Source organism: Epinephelus moara, unplaced genomic scaffold, assembly GCF_006386435.1.
Source record: "Epinephelus moara isolate mb unplaced genomic scaffold, YSFRI_EMoa_1.0 scaffold1074, whole genome shotgun sequence".
Classification (NCBI taxonomy): domain Eukaryota; kingdom Metazoa; phylum Chordata; class Actinopteri; order Perciformes; family Serranidae; genus Epinephelus; species Epinephelus moara.
In genome coordinates, this window is record NW_026078526.1 from 1 (window position 1) to 25,000 (window position 25,000).

The 25,000-nt window shown below is 41.7% G+C and overlaps 1 protein-coding gene across 1 annotated transcript; it reads left to right on the forward strand.

Annotated features, from left to right (window-relative positions):
• Positions 1 to 5,968: 5,968 nt before the first annotated feature.
• Positions 5,969 to 24,579, forward strand: LOC126386933 (myomegalin-like; the record flags this gene model as incomplete). Its single annotated transcript, XM_050039505.1, has 20 exons — positions 5,969 to 8,431; positions 11,042 to 11,179; positions 11,287 to 11,406; positions 11,641 to 11,733; positions 11,943 to 12,152; positions 12,332 to 12,490; positions 12,799 to 12,894; positions 13,669 to 13,806; positions 13,896 to 14,075; positions 14,259 to 14,453; positions 14,539 to 14,793; positions 14,973 to 15,138; positions 18,208 to 18,320; positions 18,989 to 19,155; positions 19,611 to 19,899; positions 20,005 to 20,182; positions 20,397 to 20,513; positions 21,837 to 22,314; positions 24,186 to 24,421; positions 24,531 to 24,579. Coding segments are annotated over exons 1-20 (4,664 nt in total), but the record flags the coding sequence as incomplete, so codon positions are not given.
• Positions 24,580 to 25,000: the final 421 nt, after the last annotated feature.

Sequence of the window (25,000 nt, forward strand, 5' to 3'; positions counted from 1 at the left end):
CTCACAGGATTCATGTAGTAAAACTACAAATATAAGACTCAGATTTTACCAAATTGAAATTATCCTTTAGACATGATGATATACGAGATCACTGACAGGTTGGATCTTTGTCCTCCTCCTGTCTGTGCTGCGTTCAGGAAGCCGAGCTGGCGCGAGGTGAGGCTGAGCGGATGGCCGAGCTGGCGGACTCTGAGACTCAGCGCTGCCTGGCTCTAGAGAGAGAGATGGTGGAGAGGATGGAGGAGAGTGGAGGCTCAGGTGGACTGCTCACCCAGCAGGCCCTGGCTGACAAAGACAGGTGACTTTAACCATTGAAAACACTAATGTTGTATAGTACCATCGTTTTTGGACTATGTTCTCACTTTATGGACACAATTTATATGCAACAAAGATTATGGAATAATGGAAAAATAATGGATTAATTATACTTTACAGTTTTTTTCTTTGGTTCTGGTGTGTGTCGTCTATCTGATGATATCAGGGCTATTCACAGCTCTGTTGACACTGTTGATATAGCTGCTGACACTGGTATCAACTGACCTTGTCAAAAACAGCCTCATGCTTGGAACAAAGAGCCAGAGCTCTGACCTACATACTGTAACTGACCCCAACACTGGCTCTGGGTCAGATCTATAAACTTCACTGCAGCTTTAACCATTTTAATCTGAGCTTTTCTCTCTCCATCAGGGTGATTGAGGAGTTGACGCAGCAGAAACATTCGCTGGGTCTCCGGGTTGAGGAGCTGGAGGTCAGAGTTCACAATCTTTCCTCTCCTCTCAAGAAGAAAGAGGTATTTTTGCCCCGTCCACACCGCCTTGAAAGAATTCCTACACATACACGTGCCTAGTTACTTCAACACTGAAATACATTCTAATGACAACTGGGCCTGTATTTATTAAAACTGTGAGTACTGCACCTAAAAATGAAGTCTAAACAGCTCTGGTTAAGACCTTGAATCCAGACTCTGAACATGATCTAGTCAGGTGAGCCAGTTTTGGCCTAAATTCCTCATCAGGTTTCCCTCATCCCTCCTCTTCTCCCTTCTATCTTTGTGTTTTGGCTCCAACCCCAGACAGACAGGCTGACTGAGATATCAAAACTGTTTTTATATCCACATGTGGGTCAGTGGAACTTTGGCAAAGCAGACAAGCTGCATACCATCATGAAGAAGAAAACATGTGCATGTTGTGGCTGACAAGGACAGTCCCTGTATGGCTGTGTTTTCATTGGAGTGGATAGAATGAATGAATGAACACCAGTACTCATCTCAAATGTACCCTAAACTCCACTGGAGGTCATTTATCTTTGGTTTTTATTAAGTACTGTACTTGTTACCTGATACAGCTGCTGATATTTCTGTGGCCCCGACACATGACGCATCAATAAATAATAAGCCAGGAAGGGATTTGATCTGGAGAATCAGGTGGTGGGCAGTGATAGCTGCGTTTTTAGTCCAAAACTTAAAATACATTCTACTTGTTTATTTCGATTTCAGTTTTGTAAGAGCTGCGCAGTGGTAAGAAAAGCAGATATTAGGTCAGTGCCTTCTGTAACAGTAAACAAGTTTACTTCTTTTCCCACAGAGTCATGCTGAGAGCCGAGTCCATGCTCAGATGCAGGTAGGAAACATGTATGCATGTACAGTATACACTTGGTAGTTGACTCCCCTCATACCAACATATGTACTGACTCATTTAGCGTATTCTGCTGGTGGTGAACTGCATCTTACGGAGTACAAAGTTTGTATTCAACACAATGCGTCATGACTCAGAGTCCTCCCAGTTATTTCTCCTCTCAGATCACAGAGAGCTAGCTCCACCCGGTGGTGCCTGATATGCACTGCATGTATTCACGATGCCTTCATAGTGCTGTTTTGTTCAGGAGTTATTTCAACGCGGGGAGACTTTCTTTCCTTCACATTCCAGATGGAAATATTGTACTTTCTGCTCCACTATTTATCTTACAGATGTGGCTATTTTACAGATCATCCTAAACTCCAACAGGATATGAAGTAACAATAATGTAGCACTATTAAATTAATTTACTTTTATCACTGATCCTTGATTTTACTGGTACTGGTTTTACTTTCTTACTGCTATATTCCTTTTTTCTTTTTTTCCCCCTAATTTTCCTCTGACACTGTCTTTTCATCCTTTTTTTCTTATTTCAACACGTTTTTCTTTACGTCCTTACACATCTGTTGCTCCTGACTTTCTCCTGCTCTTCTGCCATTTCCTGCTTTTCTTCTTCAACTAACCTTGAAGCAGGACAATCACTAAGACTTTAAAGACTGAAAGGGCAAAAAACACAATTTTTGGCTTGCGTTAATAGAGCTATCCGATGCAGGACTTTAACTTATAACAAAGAGTTTTATCCCCAGCCCCACCCCCACAGGAAATTTGGGCCCCCCTCAGTGTAGTCTCCATGGCTACAGCCTTGCTTAAAACTACATTTGGATACAGATATTTTAAGAGGGGCCTCAGAATCAAGTAATATTATAGTAACCATGCATCTTGGGGACCTCATTTTATCAGTTGTTACGACTTTTTTTATTCCTTTTTAATTTAAAATGACTTTTCACAGTCAACCTGGAGCTTTAAGGGCCAATGAAGAACTGGGGCCCTCCAGTTGCCTACTTTTGGTAATCCAGCCTTGGTCCCATCGGCAGTGGGTGTCCTGCCCTCACATCCCTTCTGCTTGTGTTGCTCTCTTTAATATCAGGTCGTACAGTCTCTCTCAGGTCGCTCACATCAGCAGCGATCAGAGAACCCAGGTCACTGCAGAGTCAGCTCACACGTACAGTACAGTCCTGCTAATTTAGCCTCAGTTTCCTCACTGACGCCAGTTATAATTATAATCAGCTCACTGTCTGCTGGCTGCTCCACACAGAGACTCGTTTCATGAGGCGGCTGCAGCGTGTACAGAAGGAATCAGTTGTTTATTTGGCACACCAACAACTGAGACGTTTGAGAGAAGAAAATCAGCAGAGACACCTCTTCTGTCTGCGGGGACGTTAATTCTCTGCTGTCATAACTTGGTATTTCTGCCACTCTGAGGAAAAATAAACAGCGGGCGCAGTCTGTCAGCAGTGTTTGGCACTTATCTCTGATTAGGATTAATTGATTTTTGATTGCGTGCCTCATTCCAGCCGATCAGTGTTTTGGTGTGGTGTCTCTAGAGGCTCGCATGGTGACAAATATGCAGTCAGGGCCAGAGGAGAGTCTACACACACACACACACACACACACACATGAAAACAAATCACATATGAGAACAGTTGTATCAACAACAAATCCACCCTGCTGCAATAATGAAAGACGGATGAGGACCTGTGTATCTGTGAGTCGGTGGGAAAAAGATCCTAAAAGTGTCTGTTGAAAATGACATCAGCTTTTTAAGAGCAGAGTCCTGCTGCTCGATTAAAGTGTCATGTGATTCAGATTCAGGGAAATGAGAGCCCCCTCCTTTCCCTCCCTCCTCCCTTTCATTCTGTGACATGCATGTGAAGGCCGGGCGAGGGCTGGGTGCCCCTGGGAAAGGCATGAACTCATTCCATGCTGACAATTCAGAGAATTTAATGAACCTGATGGAAAACATTCAGGCCTATTTTATTAGTTCACACCCGGCACACAGGCGCACAGAGCTATACTGACATGAAAAAGCTTAATGGAAATGGAAAATCTAGCATGTAGTTGTGATATTATTGATCTGGAGGCAAAGACAAATGAACTGTGAAGTTCATACACAGAGTAGAGTTGAGTCACCAGAGGGCCAATGATAAGATATTATCACAATACTACAAAATTATTGTGAATTTTAAAATGCTGAAATATGCTGAGTATATCAACATTTGTTTTGTCTAATAAGATAAAGTTTTCAGTCTGTTCACATTATGTTTTATTGCAGAAAACTGTATCAACCAAAAGTTTAATCCAAATACTTTTTTTAAATGTAATTTATATATATGTTTTATTTTTTTTAATACAAACCTCAAAACTATTAAAACAAACAAGTGTCCAGTGGCTACAGCCCAAGGCAATCATGTCTTCATATGGTGATGCCCAGTAAACAACTTTTTTCTTTTCTTTTCTCTTCTTTTATTTTTTTTCATTGGCTTTTCTTTTCTTGTCTTTTTTTTGGCATATCTTTTTTAAAAAACTGGTATTTATTTTACGTGATTTGTTTTTAGATTTTTTATGATTGAAATGTCAACCTAGAGAGTTTGATACTCCAGTCATAAAACTTGACAATGACTGAATTAACTGTAGACATAACACACATTTTCTGATGTTGTTAGTTTACGTCAGTTATCAGTAATATGTATTTTTTACCAGGATCAATTCGAAAGCGCTTAAAGTGTTGTTTATATGCTGTTGACAATGTATTTGATTTGGCCTTTACTTAACAGAAACAATGAATGCATTTTAAACTTAATTATCAAAGGAAATGAAAAGTGAAGTAATAATGTTTGGCCTGAAGGAGTCCCAAATGTTTATTTAAGAGACCATACACAGCTGTGAATTAAAGGGCTCAGCCACCCTCCTGTTTCCAGTAAAATGGTTCAGTCCAGACAGCTGCAAGAGCTCTCACTCTTACACTGATGTAGAGAACCGAAAAACTGAGGCGAGAAAGGGAGAGAGACTCAATGATCATAGCCTGGCCACAGAGACTGACAGACACAGGCAGACCTGGCTGCCCTGAGAAGACTCATATAAGACATCAGAACAAAGATCTTTACAAAAATGACATGTAAACTCCAAGATTTATTGATTGAGATTCTCTCTGACCAGACTAAAATGCAACATCTACTAAAATAGTGTCAGAGCTATAAATGCAGCAAGATATATCAGTGTGTGTCACAGCCTAAGAGACAACCAACACAACAACACATGCTGGAGTCACCAGCCATGTTTCAGTGTTTTGAATCTTTGTTAAACAATGTTTAAATGTTGTACTGTTTGCAAGATGGGGAATGCCTACTGTGAAATCTTTCTCTTTCTTTGTATTTACAAAACCCAAACAGACATCAGTTTCAGCCAGACACAGCCCGATAACAACATACAAAATAGATATTTAAAAGTACATTATAATACAAATGCAAGGAGAGGCAAATTTATATATTGGACTATAGCATATTTTAGACACAGAGGCAACTCAAAGTGCTTCATATAATAAAGTTTAGAAAAGGCAGAGAAATAAAAAGTGTACGCCCATTAAACTTGTTTTTACATAAATAAGTATAAATAGACACAGCTAGGAAGAATAATATAAGGTATGAATTCAAAACACAAAAATAATACAATAGAAGGGGAAGACCTTATGGGTCATAATGAAAATCATATGCATCTTACATCAGACATTTTTAACCTTTTTTCTTACTTTTATTTATTTATCTAACCACAGTGTAAAAACATCATGTCAGTATTAGCATAACATTTAGGCTACTTTAAGTAGGCTATCAAATGTAAAAGTAGTCATAATGCAGAGTGGCTACTGTCAGTGTTATTCTATTATATTATTGGATCATTATTATTGGTTTTAATGATATGTAAGCTGTATTTTAGTATTGTAGTTGGCAATGGTAAGGCTAGTTTTAACTACTTTATTTACTTTTGGTATTTTAATCTATAACAACAGATCTTATTTTTATATATATAACTGATCACATCTGTTGTATGTAATATTTTAATTTTAAAAATAACCATTGCTCTTAAAAATATGAAATTAAGTTAAAAGTACAATATTTATTTCTGAAGCATAAAATGGAAATACTCATGTAAAGTACAAGTACCTCAAATTATTGGCCTACACGTTTAATGGATCTTTGTAGCCTGATGTAATAATCGATACAAAATAATAAGATTTTCCAAAATGAGTTACGTCTGTGGAATATTCCCAGAAATAGTATACAATGAAATAATTGTTTTGGACTACAACCGAAGCCCACTTTTGCAGACGGGACTATGTAAAGCTGCGGAGTGAGACATCGTCTCCAACATAGGCGATCTTTGGTTCCTGTCAACGTTGCCTCGTTGTCTCGTTATGAAAGCGGCTCGAGGACTGACAGCCTCTCCCTCCATCCTCAGCTGATGAAGCCGCTGCCGGTGAGGAGACAACGGATCGGGGACCCGGACAGTCTCCGGTGAACCTTCAAACATCCGAAGTGTCGACCGGGACGGATCAGTTTTATTTTCCGTGTTCGTGTCGGATTGTAACGGGAGCGGCTGCTGCAGCGGAAAGATGCTGTCATGCACAGAGACGTCATTGATTTAAAAGGCAAAAACATACAGCAGTGACATCAACTGGGGATCGTTTCTATCACAGGAATCATTGGGACAGAAATACAACCCGGATCGACCTGACAGCAAATGTCTGCAGTGAATCATAGAGGAAGTGACAGTGTAACCCATGACAGAGATTCACTCACATCCGCTCCGCCTGGAAATCTTCACTGAATTAACGCTGCTGATCACGTTGTCACGTTGAAATGTCAGCGTGATCAGGAGACATTTGTGTTTTTGAATCAGGATAACTATAATTAGTCTTTATGATCAATTCAAGTTCTTCAAGCAGGGAAACAGTTCATCCTAAAAATCTCACTGTCTGCCAAGAAATTAATCACATTTTATTTTATTAAGGCTTCTAATTCGGTACACAGTAATCCAAAGAATGATATTTGTGTTAGAGGCAAAACTTCAGATTTGAGAAGCTTTAAATCATTATCTTCTTCAGATGAAGTCTGAAACATAAATATTTAAAATCAGGACAGCAGTTCAAGACTTGACACTGAAGCAGGAAGTACGGGCGCTGGAGAGGGACAAAAACACATCTAAGCATCTTTGTACAAGACTTTTAAGATAAAGAACTCTAAAATGTGATTTTAATGTATCCCACCTTTTTGAATCAATGCAGCTGTCTCACCTACTTCATAAGATTTGGCTGAACAAGGCTTTTTTCTGACACACCTAAAAAAAAGTGTTGGATCACACCTGCACAAAGGTCCAGGGAAAATTCAGCACTTTAAAGTTACTTTGAACAGTTGTGATTTCCTACAATCCAAAGACACCTTTCACATGTGTAGAAAGAAACTGACTGGACTTTAAAGCGCTGCTGTATTATTTATAGTCAGTCCACTGCTGCTGTGATGCTGGACGTGGTGAAGATGAAGGAGGCGTGCAGGATCTGCGCCCGCGAGCTCTGCGGCAACCAGCGTCGATGGATTTTCCACCCAGCGGCCAAGCTCAACCTGCAGGTGCTGCTGTCTCACGCTCTGGGCCACGAGCTGACCCGGGACGGCCGTGGGGAGTTCGCCTGCTCCAAGTGTGCCTTCATGCTGGATCGCATGTACCGCTTTGACACGGTCATTGCCCGCGTGGAGGCCCTGTCACTGGAGCGCCTTCACAAGCTGCTGCTGGAGAAAGACCGGCTGAGGCAGTGTATTGGAGGCCTGTACCGGAAGAACAACACAGAGGATGGGAATGTGGCTCCTCCTGGGTCTGTTGTGGGGGTCGTTGTGACCGAAGTGGGCTCTGAAGATTCTCCTGTGGTGGATCTGTCAGTCCTGCAGGATGGAAGATACTCAGATATGATCCAGGATGATTTGACTTACTCAGTGTATGAATCCTGGGCTGATAAAGAGGACTCTGCCCTGGACCAGCACACCCACCACCACCAGCACCAGCACCACCACCTCCAGTGTCCAGGAACAGACTCTCTCCCTGGCCAGAAGCCGAGGCGGTGCAGGGGTTGTGCAGCGCTCCGTGTTGCTGATTCTGACTATGAGGCGGTGTGTAAGGTTCCTCGCAAGATTGGGCGCAGGAGCACATCCTGTGGCCCATCTACCCGCTACTCAACAGCAACTCTGGGGGTTGAGGACCCCCCCAGAACCTCTGGAGAGTCTGAGGCAACAGCTGTTGTCTTTGAGTCCTCCTTAGCTGAGCTGGACTCTGATAAGACCATGTGTGACAGGACAAGTCCCAGCCCGGCGTCATCTGTTGAGTCTCTTGACACCGCCGTGGACGTGAGCTGCCCTCCTGCAAACCACAAAGAAAGAGAGGAAACTGAACCACAGGAGGCTCCAGTGAGAAGGGACACTCCATGGGACAAACAACTGAGTGAGAGCGCCCTCTCTGGACTTGAGATGACGCTGAGCCTTCTGAGGGGCTGCGAGTACCGGCCAGTGAAGCCCAACAGGGGCAGCAAGATCCCAGTTCTGGTCAAAGCCAAACTGGAGCAAGGCCTGTCACTGTCCCTGCCCACACCACTGAGGTCACCCTGTGGAGGGGCAGCAGACTGTGACCTGTACCCTCACCAGCCCATACCGGAGGTCGTGACCCCATGTCCCCAGCAGGAGCTGCAGGCGGAGCTGGCAGAGATGGAGGAGCAGTGGATGGATGATTATGTTGAGTGCGGGCCGTTCCGCTTTCAGCAGGTAGATCGATAGCCACAGTACCTTGTTACTGGATCTGGAGCCGATCCTGTCAGTGTAGACTTTGTAGCTTTCGTGTAGGCTGCACAGAACAGTAGGACGCTATGAAGTTGCGCTGTGGGAAATGTAGGATACAGTTTTTTTCCAAGATTGGCTCATATGTGGGACCAAAAGTCAGGATTTCGCGGCCTCTGCAGCTTCGACTTAGACCGTTCTTTTTTTAATCTGTCTCCTGCAAGTCCCCGAGCTTTATGGAAGAGCAATGCAAATTTCTAGAGTTCTCCTTTAAAAGATTATGTAGTTTTTCCATTTAAATTCTAAAGAATAGGACAATTTGATGAAAAAAATCAAAAAAGGTAAAAATCTGAGTAAAAATTAAACTGTAAAAATATAATTTTGGGTGCAAGTGTTCTGTAGTTTCTTATTTGTCGTAACTTAATGCAACGTTTGCAGATCCTAGGTGTAATTAGAGGCTTTTTGTTCTTTACTTATTTGTGGAATCATATTCAGAGCAGAGAAATGAGGGCCTGTTAACTGACAGTGTCCTTCTGTGACAGGAAAAGGGACAAGCCTGGTTTCAGACCTCTGAATCACTGCCAACAAACACATTTGTATTTCACTCTAGTTATCTGGCTAAGACATGACAAGTTCTGGCTGTCTGAGGAACACAAGATCTGATTTAACTTATCCTTTTAAAATATACCAAGGTTGTTTAAATAAAACCATAAAACCTGAAAAGCACAGAAATCTGGTGAAAGTTTAGTCCAACTGAAGTGAAACTGATTGATTGAAAGCGCGTCCCACTAATTCCCCGTTTGTGCACCCGCCATCCAGACTGAACAAGATCAGACCTCTCTGTCTTACTCATCTCCTTGACCGCTGATGAAGCTGAACACACTCACTGCCTTGATTACCCTCTCGGGGAGCATACATACTCTTCCTCGTTGGTATCCTAGCAACACTTCTGTTGCCATGGGAACAGTCTCTGAGCGCTCCAGCAGTCAGTGTGCCCTGCTCAGGCTGATACAGCTTCATAACTTCTATTGTAATGTTAATGATTAATGTGAACGGGATTCAGTGTGCCAGGAGCGAAGACAGCTCTGTTACGGTCTATTGTATGTTAGTGTGTTGCTCTATTATACAGCCATATACTAGTCTGTACAACAGACCCCACACTGGTATGAATGAGGAAATTTATACTTGTGCCATTTACACACAGATGAAGACTCCAGAGCATTTAAAAGTAGATTCTGGGAGAATAAGTGGCTCTAACTACTGACCTTTTATACCAGAGGCCTGGTCATGATTTGACAACAGAAGATGAATATTAAAGATATCTCCTCACCATGCAATAAAAGCAAGCTTGCGGTGCTCAAAAAAAATTGTTAGCAGAGACACGTCGTCAGCTCAGATCATCTGTCTGTGACACTCATGTTTTGAAAATATAACTTACATCATACAAATATAGCTTCACACCAGTATGGTATGTAGTAGAGTCATAGCAGCAGTCAGATTGTGAGATTTTTTGCTCCTAAATTTCTGACACCATCTCACGTTGCGGTCTGGATTGATGACTGAAGATTTCACCATGTTTAGCTTTATTGCAGAATTTGACTTTTTGCTTAGTAACTAAAAGACATACAGTTAATTCTATCAGATCTAACACATTAATTATGCACTGTAGAGGCAGGCATTAACCCCTTTGCTTGTCTTTTCTGTTTCCTTTTTTAGAAAAAAGGGCAAATCAGCTTTATTGGCATAACTATTGAGATTGAGCTATTATCATAGCTTAATTACATATTATTTAGTATAACTAGGTTTTATGATTTAATATGTAATTGTACATTTGGTACTAATTCTAGTACTATACAGGCACACAATTCAACATAAATGGAGAGTTGCATTTTTGATGATTGAATATTTACTCGAGTATAAATGGAGCTGTTCTTTCAAGGGAATTTCTTTGCAAATCAGCACCTTCTTAAAAAATCCACTCAGTTTTACTGTACTGTCGGCCAATTACAGAATTTACTGGTTCTTTCTTATTTCTTATTAAAAACCAAAATAGGTGAAGTGGTGCTAAAAATGTACTCATGTATGTCTCAGATCATTGTCTCTGTTTGTACTATCAAATTAAATAGTTTCCTCCATTGGATTATTAGGAAATTATAGGACCCATGAAACAGTGATTATTCTTAGTGTTTTACCACAGCCTGTATTGTTTTTGGGCGCTGGTTGAAACACCTTTAGAAAAGGTCACAAATACAGCTAACAGTGTCCAAAAGGGCAGCGACATCACATCATTACTCAGATCATAAAAACAAAAACAAGGAAGTCTACATTGTGCTGCCTTGGCAACAGTCGCTTCCCCAGGAAGTCATCCAACAGTGAACTGACATCACTTTCCACTTTCACTCAGTCATTCGCACAACAGCTGCAGGGACAACACACGTAACTCTTTGTGTCCAGTGTTTCACCACCCATTAATATATCAACTGTGACTTTGGATAATAATGTGTTAAGAGTAAGAGATATGAAAAATAACTGTATACAGTACAACAAATACATATTTTTATTGTAAGTTGACCTGTGTTTTGCTCCTGTGTCCTTCAGAGGCTGATTGATGAGCAGCAGGGCCAGCTCAGTCAGTATGAGAGTGCTGCTGGACAGTGTGTCAGTGAGCTGCAGAAGGCCCAGGACCAGGTCTGCTCGCTCCAGGCCAAGATCAGAGAGAGCGAGACCAGGAACCAGGTACAAACATGTCACCACTCCCACCAATAGACCTGCACTTCATCCATCTGAATCTCTGTAATGTTTGGCACTGAGTCTATTGTGTGTGTGTTTGTGTCTGTGTGTAGAAGCTGCAGGAGCGTCTTGGTGACATGGAGTTGGAGCTGCGTTCAGCCCAAGAGGAAGCCCAGCGGCAAGAGCGAAACATCCAGAACATCACAGATACTGTGAACTCCAAGGAGGCAGAGGTAGAGCGGGACGGATACATACACATTATGGTATTGTAGATAGGAATACATTGATAGAGGAAGACGGAAAAATGAGTGCAGGCGGAAAATACAAAGAGACAGGAAGTAATGGATTTTGACAGGAAAAAAAAGCTTGAACACATCAGTTTTAAAAGTGAAAATACACAAAGAAAGCACAGTTTGGTATTTGAATAATGTTTGTGTTTGTGCATGTGTGTGTTTGTGTGTGAGCAGGCTGCAGATCTGTATCGGGTGATTGATGAACAGAATAAGATGCTGTGTTCTCTTAAAGAGCTCGCCAACCGCAACCAGCTGCAGCAGCTGCAGGTTTGTCCTCCATCCTGACACAGAGTGACCCCAAATTGGAGCTTTGTCACATCACTGAGCACAGATATATACCACACATACTGAAGTCACTTGTTTCTGTTTGATAGTTACAGTCACTATTATAAATCAACGTTTTCTTTGCTCCCTTTTCACACCAATCCTTTCTGTGTTTCCGTGTTTGTCTGTCTCTTGTTCACCCCTCACTGCAGGTGTCTGGTGCAGACAGCATTCGAGGTCAGGGTGAGTTGCTGGCTCTGCAGGCGTCTCTCTTCCAGGCTCAGCTGGAGCTGCAGGCTGGTCAGCGGGCGCAGCGACAGGCAAGCAGGACGCAGGAAGACTTGAATCGAGCTCTGCAGAGGCTGGAGAAAGACCTGCAGGGGGCGCTGCAGCACAGGAGGGAGACAGAGAGACACAACCAGGTGAGAAAAGACAGAGCATGACTGTAACGTTGTAATTATTTGTTTCTTTTAACAAGTCCAACAAGTTAGAAAAGATGATATTCTTTAGATCATTTGTTTTTTCACTAAAATATCATCTTGCATCTTGGCACTTTGTGTGTGTGTGTGTGTGTGTGTGTGTGTGTGTGTGTGACATTCAGGATCTGCAGCTGGCTCTGGAGAAGGCGCGATCGGCCCTGCAGGACAGAGAGGAGCAGCTGAGAGAGGGAGAGCAAGAGAGACCGAGACAGGCCGAGGAGAGAGAGAGGACCATCAGAGACCTGAAGACATCGCTGCAGACCAAAGAGCAGCTGATAGAGGTTAGACACACTCACTTGCACAAACACAAACATTCACAGGATTCATATCACATCACAGAAATGCACTCTGCAGATACTTTGCATGCTGCACACACCACAATGAAACCTCCACAGCTGAATGTGGAAGTGCAAACAGCTGAAGCTCCTCCACTGACCACTGGATGCATGATTTAGACCAAACTGACTTTCCAGATCTGTTCCAGAAGAGTGTTGATGGTTTCTCTTCCTCTATTGTAGTATATTGGGTACATCTAGTGATTCACTATCTCTTAAATCTTTTGCTAAACCAATTATATGTTGTCAATCAGGACTACTGTGAGCTGTTGGAGGATCCAAAGGAGAAGAAAGACTCTCTGCTTCAGAAACTCCGCCAGCGTATCAAGGAGAGAGACAGAGCTCTGGAGGTAAACAACACACACATGTTTACTAAGGTTACATAGACTTCCATTCATTTCACATAGACTTACCCTAACCATAACCTCAACAAGCCTAACCCTAACCCCTAATAACCTTGACCTAACCTATCCCCAGTATCTGGTCTCCAGTCTGAAGTGCATCCCCAAAGGTAGCCTAATACCCACATGCATACCAATGACCATGCAGTACATCCTGTGACCTCCTGGTAGTTACTTGTGGTTGGTGTATGGGTGCCATATTGTGTATCCACGTTGTATTTTCAGCTCCAGACATCACAATAGCATCAGAGCGTTTTATGTTGCTTAACCTTTATTTAATAGGGAAAGCCTCATTGGGATTAAAGGTCCAGAAAATGTTAGTGGCCTCTTGCAGGACTCCTAGTGATAAGTTAGGCTACTTAGTGATTACAAACCTAGGCTTGGCTTAAAGCTGAATCCTCAGTGGTTTAATTATTGCCTCTGACTCTGCGTAGCATAGAATCCACTGAAGGTTTTAAGACAGAACTAAAAACTTATCTTTTTAGACAGGCTTTTTACTGAAGTTGATGTTTTTGGGCCTCTGTGACTTTATTTGTTTTCTGTGCCATTGTGTGTTTTCTGTGTTGTCTCTGTATTTTATTGCTTGTTATTCTTGCTGTAAAGCACTTTGTGATTTTATCTGTGAAAAGTGCTATAGAAATAAAATTTACTTACTTACTTACTATGCCAAACCTAAACTCTCAGGTTCAGCAATGATTGACACTTTTTACATCTAACCCTCAGCGTGCAGTGGACGACAAGTTCCGCAGCATGGAGGAGAAAGAAGAGGAGACTCGTCGGCTCCAGCTGCTGCTCAGAGAGAAGGAGAGAGACCTGGAGAGGCAGCGCTGCGTCCTGGCCAACAACGAGGAGACCATCTCTGTAAGAACTCACATGCATTAATCAAACTTCTTCTCCGCCTTCTACTCTGTCACCTCCACAAGTCATTATCGGTGATGTGTGTTTGTCAGAGCCTGGAGGTGCTGGTGCGTGGTAAGGCTTTGGAGCTGGAGCAGGTGTGTGATGCCTGGAGGAATGTCCAGCGGCAGCAGCAGGAGAGCGAAGAGAGACAGAGCAGCGGTCTGAGAGAGAGAGACGGCATCATCACCCAGCTGCAGGCGGCACTGCACGCTCGCACGCAGGAGGCCCAGGTACAGACAGGAAGTGGTCAAAAGGGAACATCAATATCAGTTGTTTTTTTTTCATCTTGGGTTGATGAAGAGGCAGTTTGGTTAGATCCTTACACAGTTAGTTTACAATTTTCCTTCAACAAATCAATTTCCTAACAGTCTTTCAGATAGGATTCATGTTTCTTCTTCCTCTCTCAACCGTAGGAACTTCGTTGCACTCTACTGGCTCAGATCCAATCAGCTCCCAGGGACGTCCTGGAGGAGCTGAAAGTCCGCCTCCAACTCAAAGATCGCCTCTTCCAGGAAGTGCTGGCCGACCGGACCCACCAGGCCCAGAACCACCAGGAGCAGATCCAGGATCTGCTCAGAACCATCAGCTCCAGGGACCAGTACATTCAGGTAGAGCAGAGGAGCTCAACAGAAGCACTCAGAAGTTGTAAGAAAAAAATAAAAATAAAAATAAATAACACCAATCTCCCTTCAGGACTCTGCTGGCCGGCTCAGTGAGGTGATGACAGAGCAGACGGGGAGACTCCAAGAGCTCCGCAGACAGCTGAGCTCAGGTGTTGTATCGAGGTCAGACTCTGGACCAGACTCTGCTGTGGAACTCCAGGCCCTGCAGGACGAGCTGCGTCTGGCTCTGAGAAGGGAGAAGGAGAGCCAGGAGCTGAGCAGGAGTCAGGCTAACAGAGTGGACTCCCTCACCAGGACTCTGTGTGTAAAGGAGGAGATCATCAGGGTGAGTGAGAGGGAGAGAGACAGAGAGAATTTTTTCAGTGTCATGATGATGTTTATAATTTCATCTTTGTTACTGCAGCTTTCTAGTCTCTGTATTTTTTGTGTTGTATATGTGTTGCATACTAATGTATGTGTGTGTTATGATCCGTGTGTGCACGCCTGTGTGTGTATGTTCTGCAGGACTTCCAGAGGCAGATGGTGGAGCCCTCTGGTCTCCCGCTGGTGGAGCGGTTGACCCAGGAGGTTCAGGAGCTTAGGGAGAGCCTGGTCCAGCGGGACGGTCCCCCAGCAAGAGGCCCCATCCTGGGCCGGGACCGGCCCAACAGCAGGCAGCCCGAGTTTGGAGGTGGGCATCAGAGAAGCATGGGACAGTATCTGTAACAGCAACAGGGAGCTGTGACTGTGGTGTGGGGCTCCGAGTGTTCTGCTGTGGTGGTAGTCGCACTGATGTAACAGAATTTAACACGTGGGACCTTCTGGGTGGAAATACTAACAGTGAACATTTTTGTACTGTAATCAGTGATGGTGACGAGATGGACAAACTCTAAGCCTTTGTCATTTAGTAGTCACTGCAGGTCTGCACGCTTCTTAACACTGATGACAAACAAGTTTCATGAATGATACAGTTAATTGTGGGAGTTTAAAAGCCCTTAACAAGCAGTGTCACTACCTGATCCATACCATAAACCACATTTGTTCAGGTCCTGTCACCTGACTAATGGGCTGTCCTGACCTTAGCCATTCGAGGTGAATGCCTAACCCCAGCCATCCTTGCACATATGTAGAACAAATCAGGTATCCAGTACGGATCAGGCAGTAACAAGCAGCATGATTTAGAATGCCATTGGGTTAAACAATGACTCACACTTAACAAACCCTACATCAGTTTAAAGCAAAAAGCCTCTCAACTCCTTAAGTGTAAATAAAAAAAGAGCTGTTGAGATTATGGGATCCATATATCACTTGCTTAGTCTCTAACAGAGTGCAATGAAAAAAAAATCCTAAAAACACAAGTAGAGGCTGACATTTTTATCATGTGTGTAGCCTCAGTGGTACATTATCATTCTGTAGTTTTGACAGTGAATTTGAAAGAAGATGATGACTGTCATCAATAGTTTTATTTTGGGTATGTCATTCAAACTAGTGCAGAGATTTAGTTGGAGAATGGTGTAGGTCCTATTAAATTAATTTCTTGAGTCATCATCAAAATGCACATCAATTAAAATTTAAGTGAAAATTTACAAATTGCTAGAATTATTTTTTAAATTCATTTGTAAATATAATTAGTTTTTCTAATAATTTTGTCATGTTGGAACAAAGCTCTCCATATTGACTTCACTGTTTTTTTCCTGAGTGAGGGCCAGTTTAGAAGTGGCTGGAAAAAATGTTTCATTAAAGTGTTTTATAAATGTTTCAGTGAAGTTAAATGTTAAAAAATGTCTTTGTCTTAAACATATTTTATATTTTGTATAACTCAAAGCCTCATTTACTGGGTTGTAAATGTTTTGTATTTGGTCACGTATGACAGTGATAATATATTTCCTTATATGTGGGTGTGTGTGGATGCTTTGCATGTTCATCAGCTTGAATGAGCCTGTTTCTGAATGCTGCAAATTGTATGACAGTTGAAACAAACTCATATTTTGTTTGACTTGATAATATGAAAATATAAGCACATTCCACACTGCCTTTATGTGATTATGATTCGGTATACTTGGTGTATAGCTGTCTTTTATATATAGCAATATAGCTGAGAAAATGTTTAGATTTTTTTCAAATGCTTGCAATAGTTTGCTTTTGTTATTTTATGAGACTTTGTGCAATTCAGCAACCCTCAGTTCCATCTCTGTGGTTCAGTATAAATGAATACTATTGTAAAATTGAGTGTCACACTGGAGAACAGTAAGCATAATTGATTCTTTCTTATTGATCTTTCCATAAAGATGAAGAATGTAAACTCTATAGAAGTTTAAGCCACACGTGTTGGGTTGCAGATATTACATTTTATTTATACATTTTCAGCCCCAAACATGTAATTGAGCGGTTCAATAAAGAAACTTGCGGTATACTGCAATCATGAATTTGTGACTTAAGGAGATTTTCATGGAAGTAACAGCTTGCTTGTGTCTTTGCACGCTGGCCTTGTTTTATGACTTTCCCCACCTTTAGAGTTGACATCGCTGTAGTACAACTGTCTCTATCACATACACCAAGTACAAACACTTTACCCAGTAACTTAAGCAACCGTCCAGTTTCAGAGGAACAAGATCACCCCTTCTCTTCCTGCTGTATGGATAAAGCACCACACACTTATGCATAATATACTGTAAGTCACACCAATTTCAAAGTCAGCTCATAAAGCACATAAACTATTGGGTTAGTCCTGGTTTTCAGTTTGCAAAGTTACTAGGACATTACCCAGAATTCAGTCCAAATTCTTTAAGAAATATTTGACTAGTCTCCCCACACTTTGCATTACATTTAATTATGTAACGCTTATATTTGCCCTTATTATGCCCCTTACTGTTAGTGATTCTGGTGGAAAAACACTAAATTCCCTCATTTTATTTTAATGTGACTTCACTGTTCTGCTTAAAGCAGTCACATATATGATAAATGCGCCAAAGACAATCTGAATAAGCCTTTAAAAACACTAATTTGTCTGAAATTTCTGTCGGGGTTGTTAAAATCCCTCAACCTCACAGAAACAATGCTGAGGACATGACATCAGTGGTTTCTACAGCCCTGAAATTTATACTGATGAGATCAAATCCAAGTAGGAATGTAACATGGAGGGTTACATTGTTATAGACAATAAATATGTCACTGATGATGCGAATAAGAGTCTAACTGCCTTAGCCTTTAATTCATTTCATCACCAGTACATTCAGGTAAATTCAAGTCTGTAATTTGCCTCTCTACAGTTCATGTTAGATTTCCCACACCCAGATTAACCATAATCCTGTTCTGTTAAAACATCTTAAACTTTATGCATCCATCTCCTCTATTAGTCCATTCTGTTCCTGAAGTCTTTTTTAGTTGCTTTATGCTGAAAATTGAAGCCTAACCACAGTCAAGTGTAGTTAATAACACAGAACGGCCCTTATATTAGTGAGCTGAGAGCTGTTATATGTACATGCAGTTAAACTTGTGTATGATCTGAAGTTCTGTGGCATAGCTGATGCTGTGTTACAAATTACAGGCATTATATGAAATTGAAGAATGTTATTAAGTCAGCTGATGTGGATGAGCAGATACTTCAGAAGTCATCAGATGTTTTCTCTGTGCTGACAGTGTGACACTCAGTAGAATGGTTGCTGGTTGCTGGGATTGCACAAAGTCATAAACAGAAAACTGAAATTGAGAGAATTGTTTAAGAAGCTCTGGTCTAACTTTTTATTCCTACCTCTTGCAGAACTGAGCTCAGAGGATGAAGACGAGGCTGATGATGATTTGAACAGCGAGTACACTGAGAGCATTGATGAAGAGGAGTCCAAACTGAGGGTCCAGTTTATGGCCAACACCAAGGTAGGAATAAATGTAACTTTTTTAAGCAGTTTAAGAAGGATTTTAAGGGAAATTGAGGCCTGACATCACATGATAAACTGGGCTGTCTTTTATTGCTGTTGATGTTAGTTGACGGCTGAGAGGGGGTAACATTCGCTTCCTTAGGATTTACAATCTCAGAAGGTGCACCCAAGACAGATGAATGAGGATTTTACCAGCAGAGAGTTTTAATACTTATCTAATAAGAGAGCTTTGTAGTTTTGGACTTTATTAGAAATGTTCCCCATATATACATTCCTTATTGCTGTTATTTTATTTTGTGACTGTTTATTTGTGTGGATAGTTTATATATGGTTTTTTTTTTTTTTTAACCAATTCTCTAAGTGACCCTAATCAAAAGACATACACTGTATATAGTATTTATGAAATATGTATAAAAATCAGCTCTTAAACTCATATGACTGCAGCCCTCAGACACATATATGTCTAAGCGATGGAGTTTTATGAGGCGTGAAGCTGCTGTAAACTATATTGATTTGTCTTGGATTTCTGGTCCATTTGCAGTTTTAAAAAAAGTTGTTATCAGTAATATAACTTTTATTTTGCTGGGCTTTGCTGGTATAGTAAGTTACACCTCAGAGGCTTGTAACTAATAATTCAGAAACAATCCTGACTGTCTGTCCAAACAGAGTTCTGGAGGCACAGGAAAGCTTCCATCCCAGGATGTGTTGTTTGAAGGTCAGGGACTGATGGAGGTCAAACAGCTGGTGGAGCAGAAAAGGGCGGTGGAGAGAGAGCTGGGAGAGCTGAAGGCTCAGCTGGAGAAGGCCGGCTTCTCCTCACTGTCACAGATGAGGTAAGATGATTATGATAAGAATAGTTCTGAATGTATCTACTAACAAGTATTTGCTTGTTTATCATTTTTTGTCTGTGCCATAGAGCTCCATTGCTGTCAAAAGTTTTTTTTTTAGTTTATTCTGACTCAATCACACATACACCATCCTGCTGCCCCAAATACTCACTAGAGCACCAAATGTGGATCAATCCACCGCTAAAAATAGTCCCTAAATTTACCATTTCCTCCTGTTTGTTTGATAAAAACTACAGTGAGCAGCTGTTTTAGGAAATTATTGAGCCTTTTTAAATATGAAATTGTGAGGTGTGTTGAAAGATTTACGCTTGGCTGAGAGCCGCTGACAGGAAGTCAGAAAGTGAGTAAGAAAAATATAAGGATACATAAAGCAATTTTTTCGGCCACTAGAGGGCAACAGGTTATTTCTGACTGTCCATCCCTCTCTGTCTGTTTTAAAGGAAAGCTCTGTTCAGCCTGCAAGCAGAGAACAGAGATTTAAAGCATCATCTGACTGAAGGGCTGCAGCCCGGCAGCACGAGCAGTAATGAACAGAACGGTGAAGAGGAGGAGGAGGAGTTGGATGTGACCATAGAAGGGGTGGAGGAGGATGAAGAGGAGGAGGAAAGCTCTGAGATGTGGGACGCCTGGGATGGAGAGCTGTCTCTGTCACAGACCAACATCCAGACCGGTGGTGAGCAGAGAGTCAACAGACCTGAGTCACTGCACCTGCTCACCAACTCCTCACAGGTAGGGACCGCCCTGCAGGGAAAACTCACAAAGACACTACAGGTCCACTGAAAACAAATCCATCCTAAAATATGTTTTCTTTATGTTTTTTTTTTTGTTATCCAGGATGTCCTAGACAGTGAGCTGTCAGCCAGTCAGCAGCAGGGCGCCGTGTCCTCAGTGACGTGTGAGAAGACCGTTCGTCTGCAGCAGAAGAGCAAAGAGCTGCAGGAGAGGCTGATGGTGTCTGAAGCTACAGTGCAGGCTCAGGCCGAGCAGCTCAAAGACTACAGGGAACTGCTCAGTAAGTGCACACACTGATGATTTATGTAACGCCTCACATGCTGTGTAAATAATGTGTGATTACATTACATACACATGCTACATACATTACATACCTCTGTTTTGCAAAATAAGCAAAACAAACATCAACAATCAAAAATATTAAAGATGAATCCCAGTGACGTCAGCTGCAAACACAGAGGTGTAAAACTTCCTCTTCTTCTGTGCCTGTGTAGCAGAGACAGCCGTACAGCAGGACAGTAAGCAGATCCAGGTGGACCTGCAGGACCTGGGCTATGAGACCTGCGGCCGCAGTGAGAACGAGGCTGAGAGGGAGGACACCAGCAGCCCGGGTATGTCTTACTGCTACAGTGTCTGCAGGAGGGAATTCTGTTTAAAAATGGACTTTACATGAGTTTACAACTTCTAAAAACAAGTTTAGAGACTTGAAATACAGTATAATTTCCTGGAAACAGCAGCTGGTGTTGCTGGGTAGTTGTAGTAGCATCAGAAAAACACCAGAGGGGAGCAAAGAACAGCTCTGACAGTAAACAGTAGCATCTGCAGATCAACATATATAACTGCTTGCATAAGCATTATTTACACTGGGGATGATGAGCACATGTCCCCATCACTTTTTGAAATGCCCAGTTTTGTCCACCTCATTTTTTAAAAGCAAAAAAATTGCTCTGAAAAATAGCTTGCACCAAGAAATGTTGATGTAAAAATGAGGACACTTTGAGAAAAAGTTTATTTCACAATAAGAAAACATACAATGCAATGTAAATACATTAGAAATCAATGTGCATCCAAAACAAGTTACACAAGCTTAAAAAAAAACATCCCCCCAGCCCACTGATTCTAAATTGACCCAAAAACCTGCATTTGCTGATCAGTATTGTTGACACAGTTTCCAGTGATCCAGATTTTCCATTTTCTGTCTGTAAACGTGACAGCACGTATGATCCATTAAAGTCCAGGGGTTTATAAATTATTCATAATGAATTAATGTGTCGCTGATGTGAATAAGTTCCACGTGCATTTAAAGAGGTTAGTTCCTCAGACAAAAGAGGATGGAAGAATAAATCATGGCTACATGAGGTTGATCCTAGAGAATAAATATTTGACAATTCAGAATGCCTGAGAGCCTTACTGCATTATATTATATTATATTACATTTTTAGATTTTGAATGGTCACCTGCTGCCTAAATTTTGTGTTCTTCTTTACATAAAGAAATATATTTCCACCATAAATGAGTGCAGGAAATTAAGTGTTTTTTCCTTTAAACATCAGGACAAAACACAACATTTACACTTTTTATACTCTTTTTTATTGTTTAGATTTACTTACAGCAGTTTAAAAGCTCAAACATATTTGTGTAGCTAGCGAGCAGAACTTCAGTTATGCAGGTGTGTAAACATTTTCACATGTTTCAACAGCACCACAAAGTACAGCCTTTAAAAAATGACCTTCAGCTAATTTTAAAGCAGTTTCAACAAAAAAAAAAAAGCTTCATACAGAAGGTATAGTGCAGGACTGTTGTATCAGACTGCTTTAGTTTTAGATATTTGTATGAAAGAAAACATGGGAGCTGTTGACTGAAACAAAGAAGTTTTATTTATTTATCATCTCATAGGAAACTGATAAATGTGTGTGCTCTCTGTTCCCTGGCAGAGTTTGATGACCTGGAGATGTGCACATCTCTGGACTGTGGGTCCCAGTGGTGGCCTGCCAGCAGCAGCAGCAACAACTCCGCCTTCACTAAAACCACCACCCAGAGCTCCGGTGATGGAGACGAGATGTCATCTCTTCAGCGCCTCGTCGAGGACCTTCGCTCCCAGCTGTCCCGCTCTCAGGGAGTGATCCGCGGGCTCCAGAGCCGGCTCCGCTCCCTCTCCACGTCCAGCGACTACGGACCCTCCACACCTCGCAAGGTCAACTGGTCCTTCCAGGCTTCGCCTTCCCAGAGTGGGGCAGAGGACGACGAGGGTTGGCAGTCATCCGATGGAGGTCCTCTGGCTTCACCTCGTCACCCTCATCCAGATAAGGGCCTGCAGGAGCTGGTATCCCGCGTGGACGCACTGGAGGACCAGCTGAGGAAAGGAGGCAAGAAGTCTGTCAGCGAGGACGTAAAGTCTGCCACCTGGCCAGGGTGAGAGTTAGGAACCTACAATTTCCTTTTTTTATTTGGAATGTTTTTGCATACATGCATGAAATACAGCAGAATTAAAAAAAAAAATGATAGGGTGACGAAAGAAAAGACAAAAAATCCACAGAGTGTGCCTTTTGAGTCCTGTAAGGCATTTAATGTAAAACATTTTTAGAGGAAGTATTGGGTTTCATTGATGGTAGCTTAATAGTGATCGGAAATATGTGGAAACAGAAGTGATTAGAAATGATTAGTGAATGAAAATAGTATTTCTGGATTGAAAGAAAGTGTTTTTAGCACAGGTGTTGACATGAATCTGTTGTACTGTTGGAAATTGTCCTGTGGAAACAGACATTACACTAAATTCATGACAACATGGGACAACTTGGAGGGGATGCTGAATTTGCTGCAAATTCACACAAGGGTATGTCAGAAAACAGGGAGACATCTTACTTAAATATGATAAAATATGCCTATGAAATAGGGAAATGTTTCAAGACCTGTTTTTATTGTATTTTAGGTTAAAAAAAAAAAAAAAAGGTTCTGGAGACTTCTGGAGATAATAATTTGTCGTAAATGAGCTAAAAATACTGGTATGATCTATCTAGAAGAAAAAAAGGAAGAACTTTCCAGTATCCAGGATATGACCTATCAGTTTATCACTGATACAGTTCAGTCTGTACAGTGATCCGCATTAATCACTGCAGGCATTACACACCCCATCAGTCTCTGTCAGTATCAGTCCATGTTAATCAAGTGTAACCACAGATGTTTTTATATAAACTCTGCTGCCTGACTGACAGTCCGAGGGGATTAACTGACACAAGAATGAGAACACACTGTCCCATTTGCCATGTGTGACCAGACTGTAGCTACAGTCAAGCTTTAGTCATTTAGGCTGATTCGGGTCTCCTGTTAATACCAAGTGGCAACCTCCACAGCTGAAAAATGAAGCCCACGCTGATGTGCCAGACACTGTAGTTCCTCAAATGGCCACTTGAGGCTGGCTCCAGAAGCAAGTCAATCTCTATAGACTTTACAGCAGAAATAAACAAGTCTACAGTCTGGTACAAAAACAGTTTTGGTCGCCGTAGCTAAATTCAACATTCATGACAATTCTACAGGGGATGAATATTTATATTACTCACCTGTTTACATTTAATTAAGGCTTGAATTTACATATAAACATTATATACATATATATATATATATTTACGTATGTGTGTGTGTGTTGAAGACACAGACACTCACAATTTAAGCTATCCAGCTGGTTACATACAGTGAAACCTTAAAACATTATCACTGTTTAGAAAATGTTATGGATTTTGTCATACAGACAAAACTACATATCAGATGAGCACAGGAACATCTGCTATCAAAAAGTATCATTAATTTCTATTTCCAACTACATTAAACAGGCTGTACTTGGTTTTGTCACATCTTGGCATTGCTTAACAACTGTCCCAGAATCACTTAGATCTGCTTCAGACAAGACAACCAACTAACTAAACTAAACTAGATAAAAGAAAACACTTCTAAGTCATCAGTCGTTGAAGCAATTTAGAATACTTTATCAAATAAAGTCCTGGATAAAATTGATTTCTAATGAGACTGTCCTGACTAAAACAAGATTCATGTAGTTTAAAGTGACAAAATTAAAAAGGAATTTTATTGTTGTATGTTGTTTCTGTAGGCTGATTTATAGTTGGAGGTTAGAAATTAAAAGCTTGCTCCCGTGGACCATATTAAGAGTAAAGGAGATCCAAACAGTAAACATCAACAGCAGGAGTTTGTTTGTAGGGTATTATTTAGCTTTGATGTATTACTTCACATATCGTCAGGGTAAGTAACACTCTGTTTTTCTCTGTCTGCAGTAAATTCGACACTCTGATCCAGGCTCAGGCCAGAGAGCTGTCTCACCTCCGCCAGCGACTGAGGGAGGGTCGAGGCGTGTGCAACATCCTCACCCAGCACCTGGGAGACACCACCAAGGCCTTCGAGGAGCTGCTGAGGGCCAACGACATCGACTACTACATGGGCCAGAGCTTCAGGGACCAGCTGGCTCAGAGCAGCGCTCTGGCACAGCGAGTCAGCGCAAAGATCAGCGGACGTGAGTGCTCTGGTTTTAGTCTCAGAAGTGACAAACAATTATTAATAGGCTGTCTGATTAATGTAAAGCGTAACTGAATATAAAAGAAATGATATTATATCTCCAACAGGAGATCATCCTGAAGATCCGGATGAGAAGACAGAGCTGCTCGCCATCCGGTCAGTGCTCATTTACTCATCATTGTGTGTGTGTGTGTGTGTGTGTGTGTGTTGTGTCTTTGCCTGCTCATGTGTGTCTCGTTTGAATTTCTGTTGTGGTGTCGAGTTCTGCGTAACAGCAGGCTCGATGTTGGTCAATGGAAAATATTGGTGTGTGACGCTCGGCCCGATGTTTGTTCCTCAGGGCAGAATTATCAGATGCTGGCTCGATAATTAGGGATGATCTCACTGGAAAATTAATGACAGAGCTAATTGGTTAAATAATGAGGGAGGAAAAGTTGGGGCTGGGCCGGAGAGACATCTAACTGCCTGGAGGGCACTGTTATGCCTGATGCCTTTCCAAATATACTTCATGGATTCTTTGGCAATACTGAAAAAAAAAAGCAATTTTAAACGCCTTCAGAAAGATTTTTTCACACTC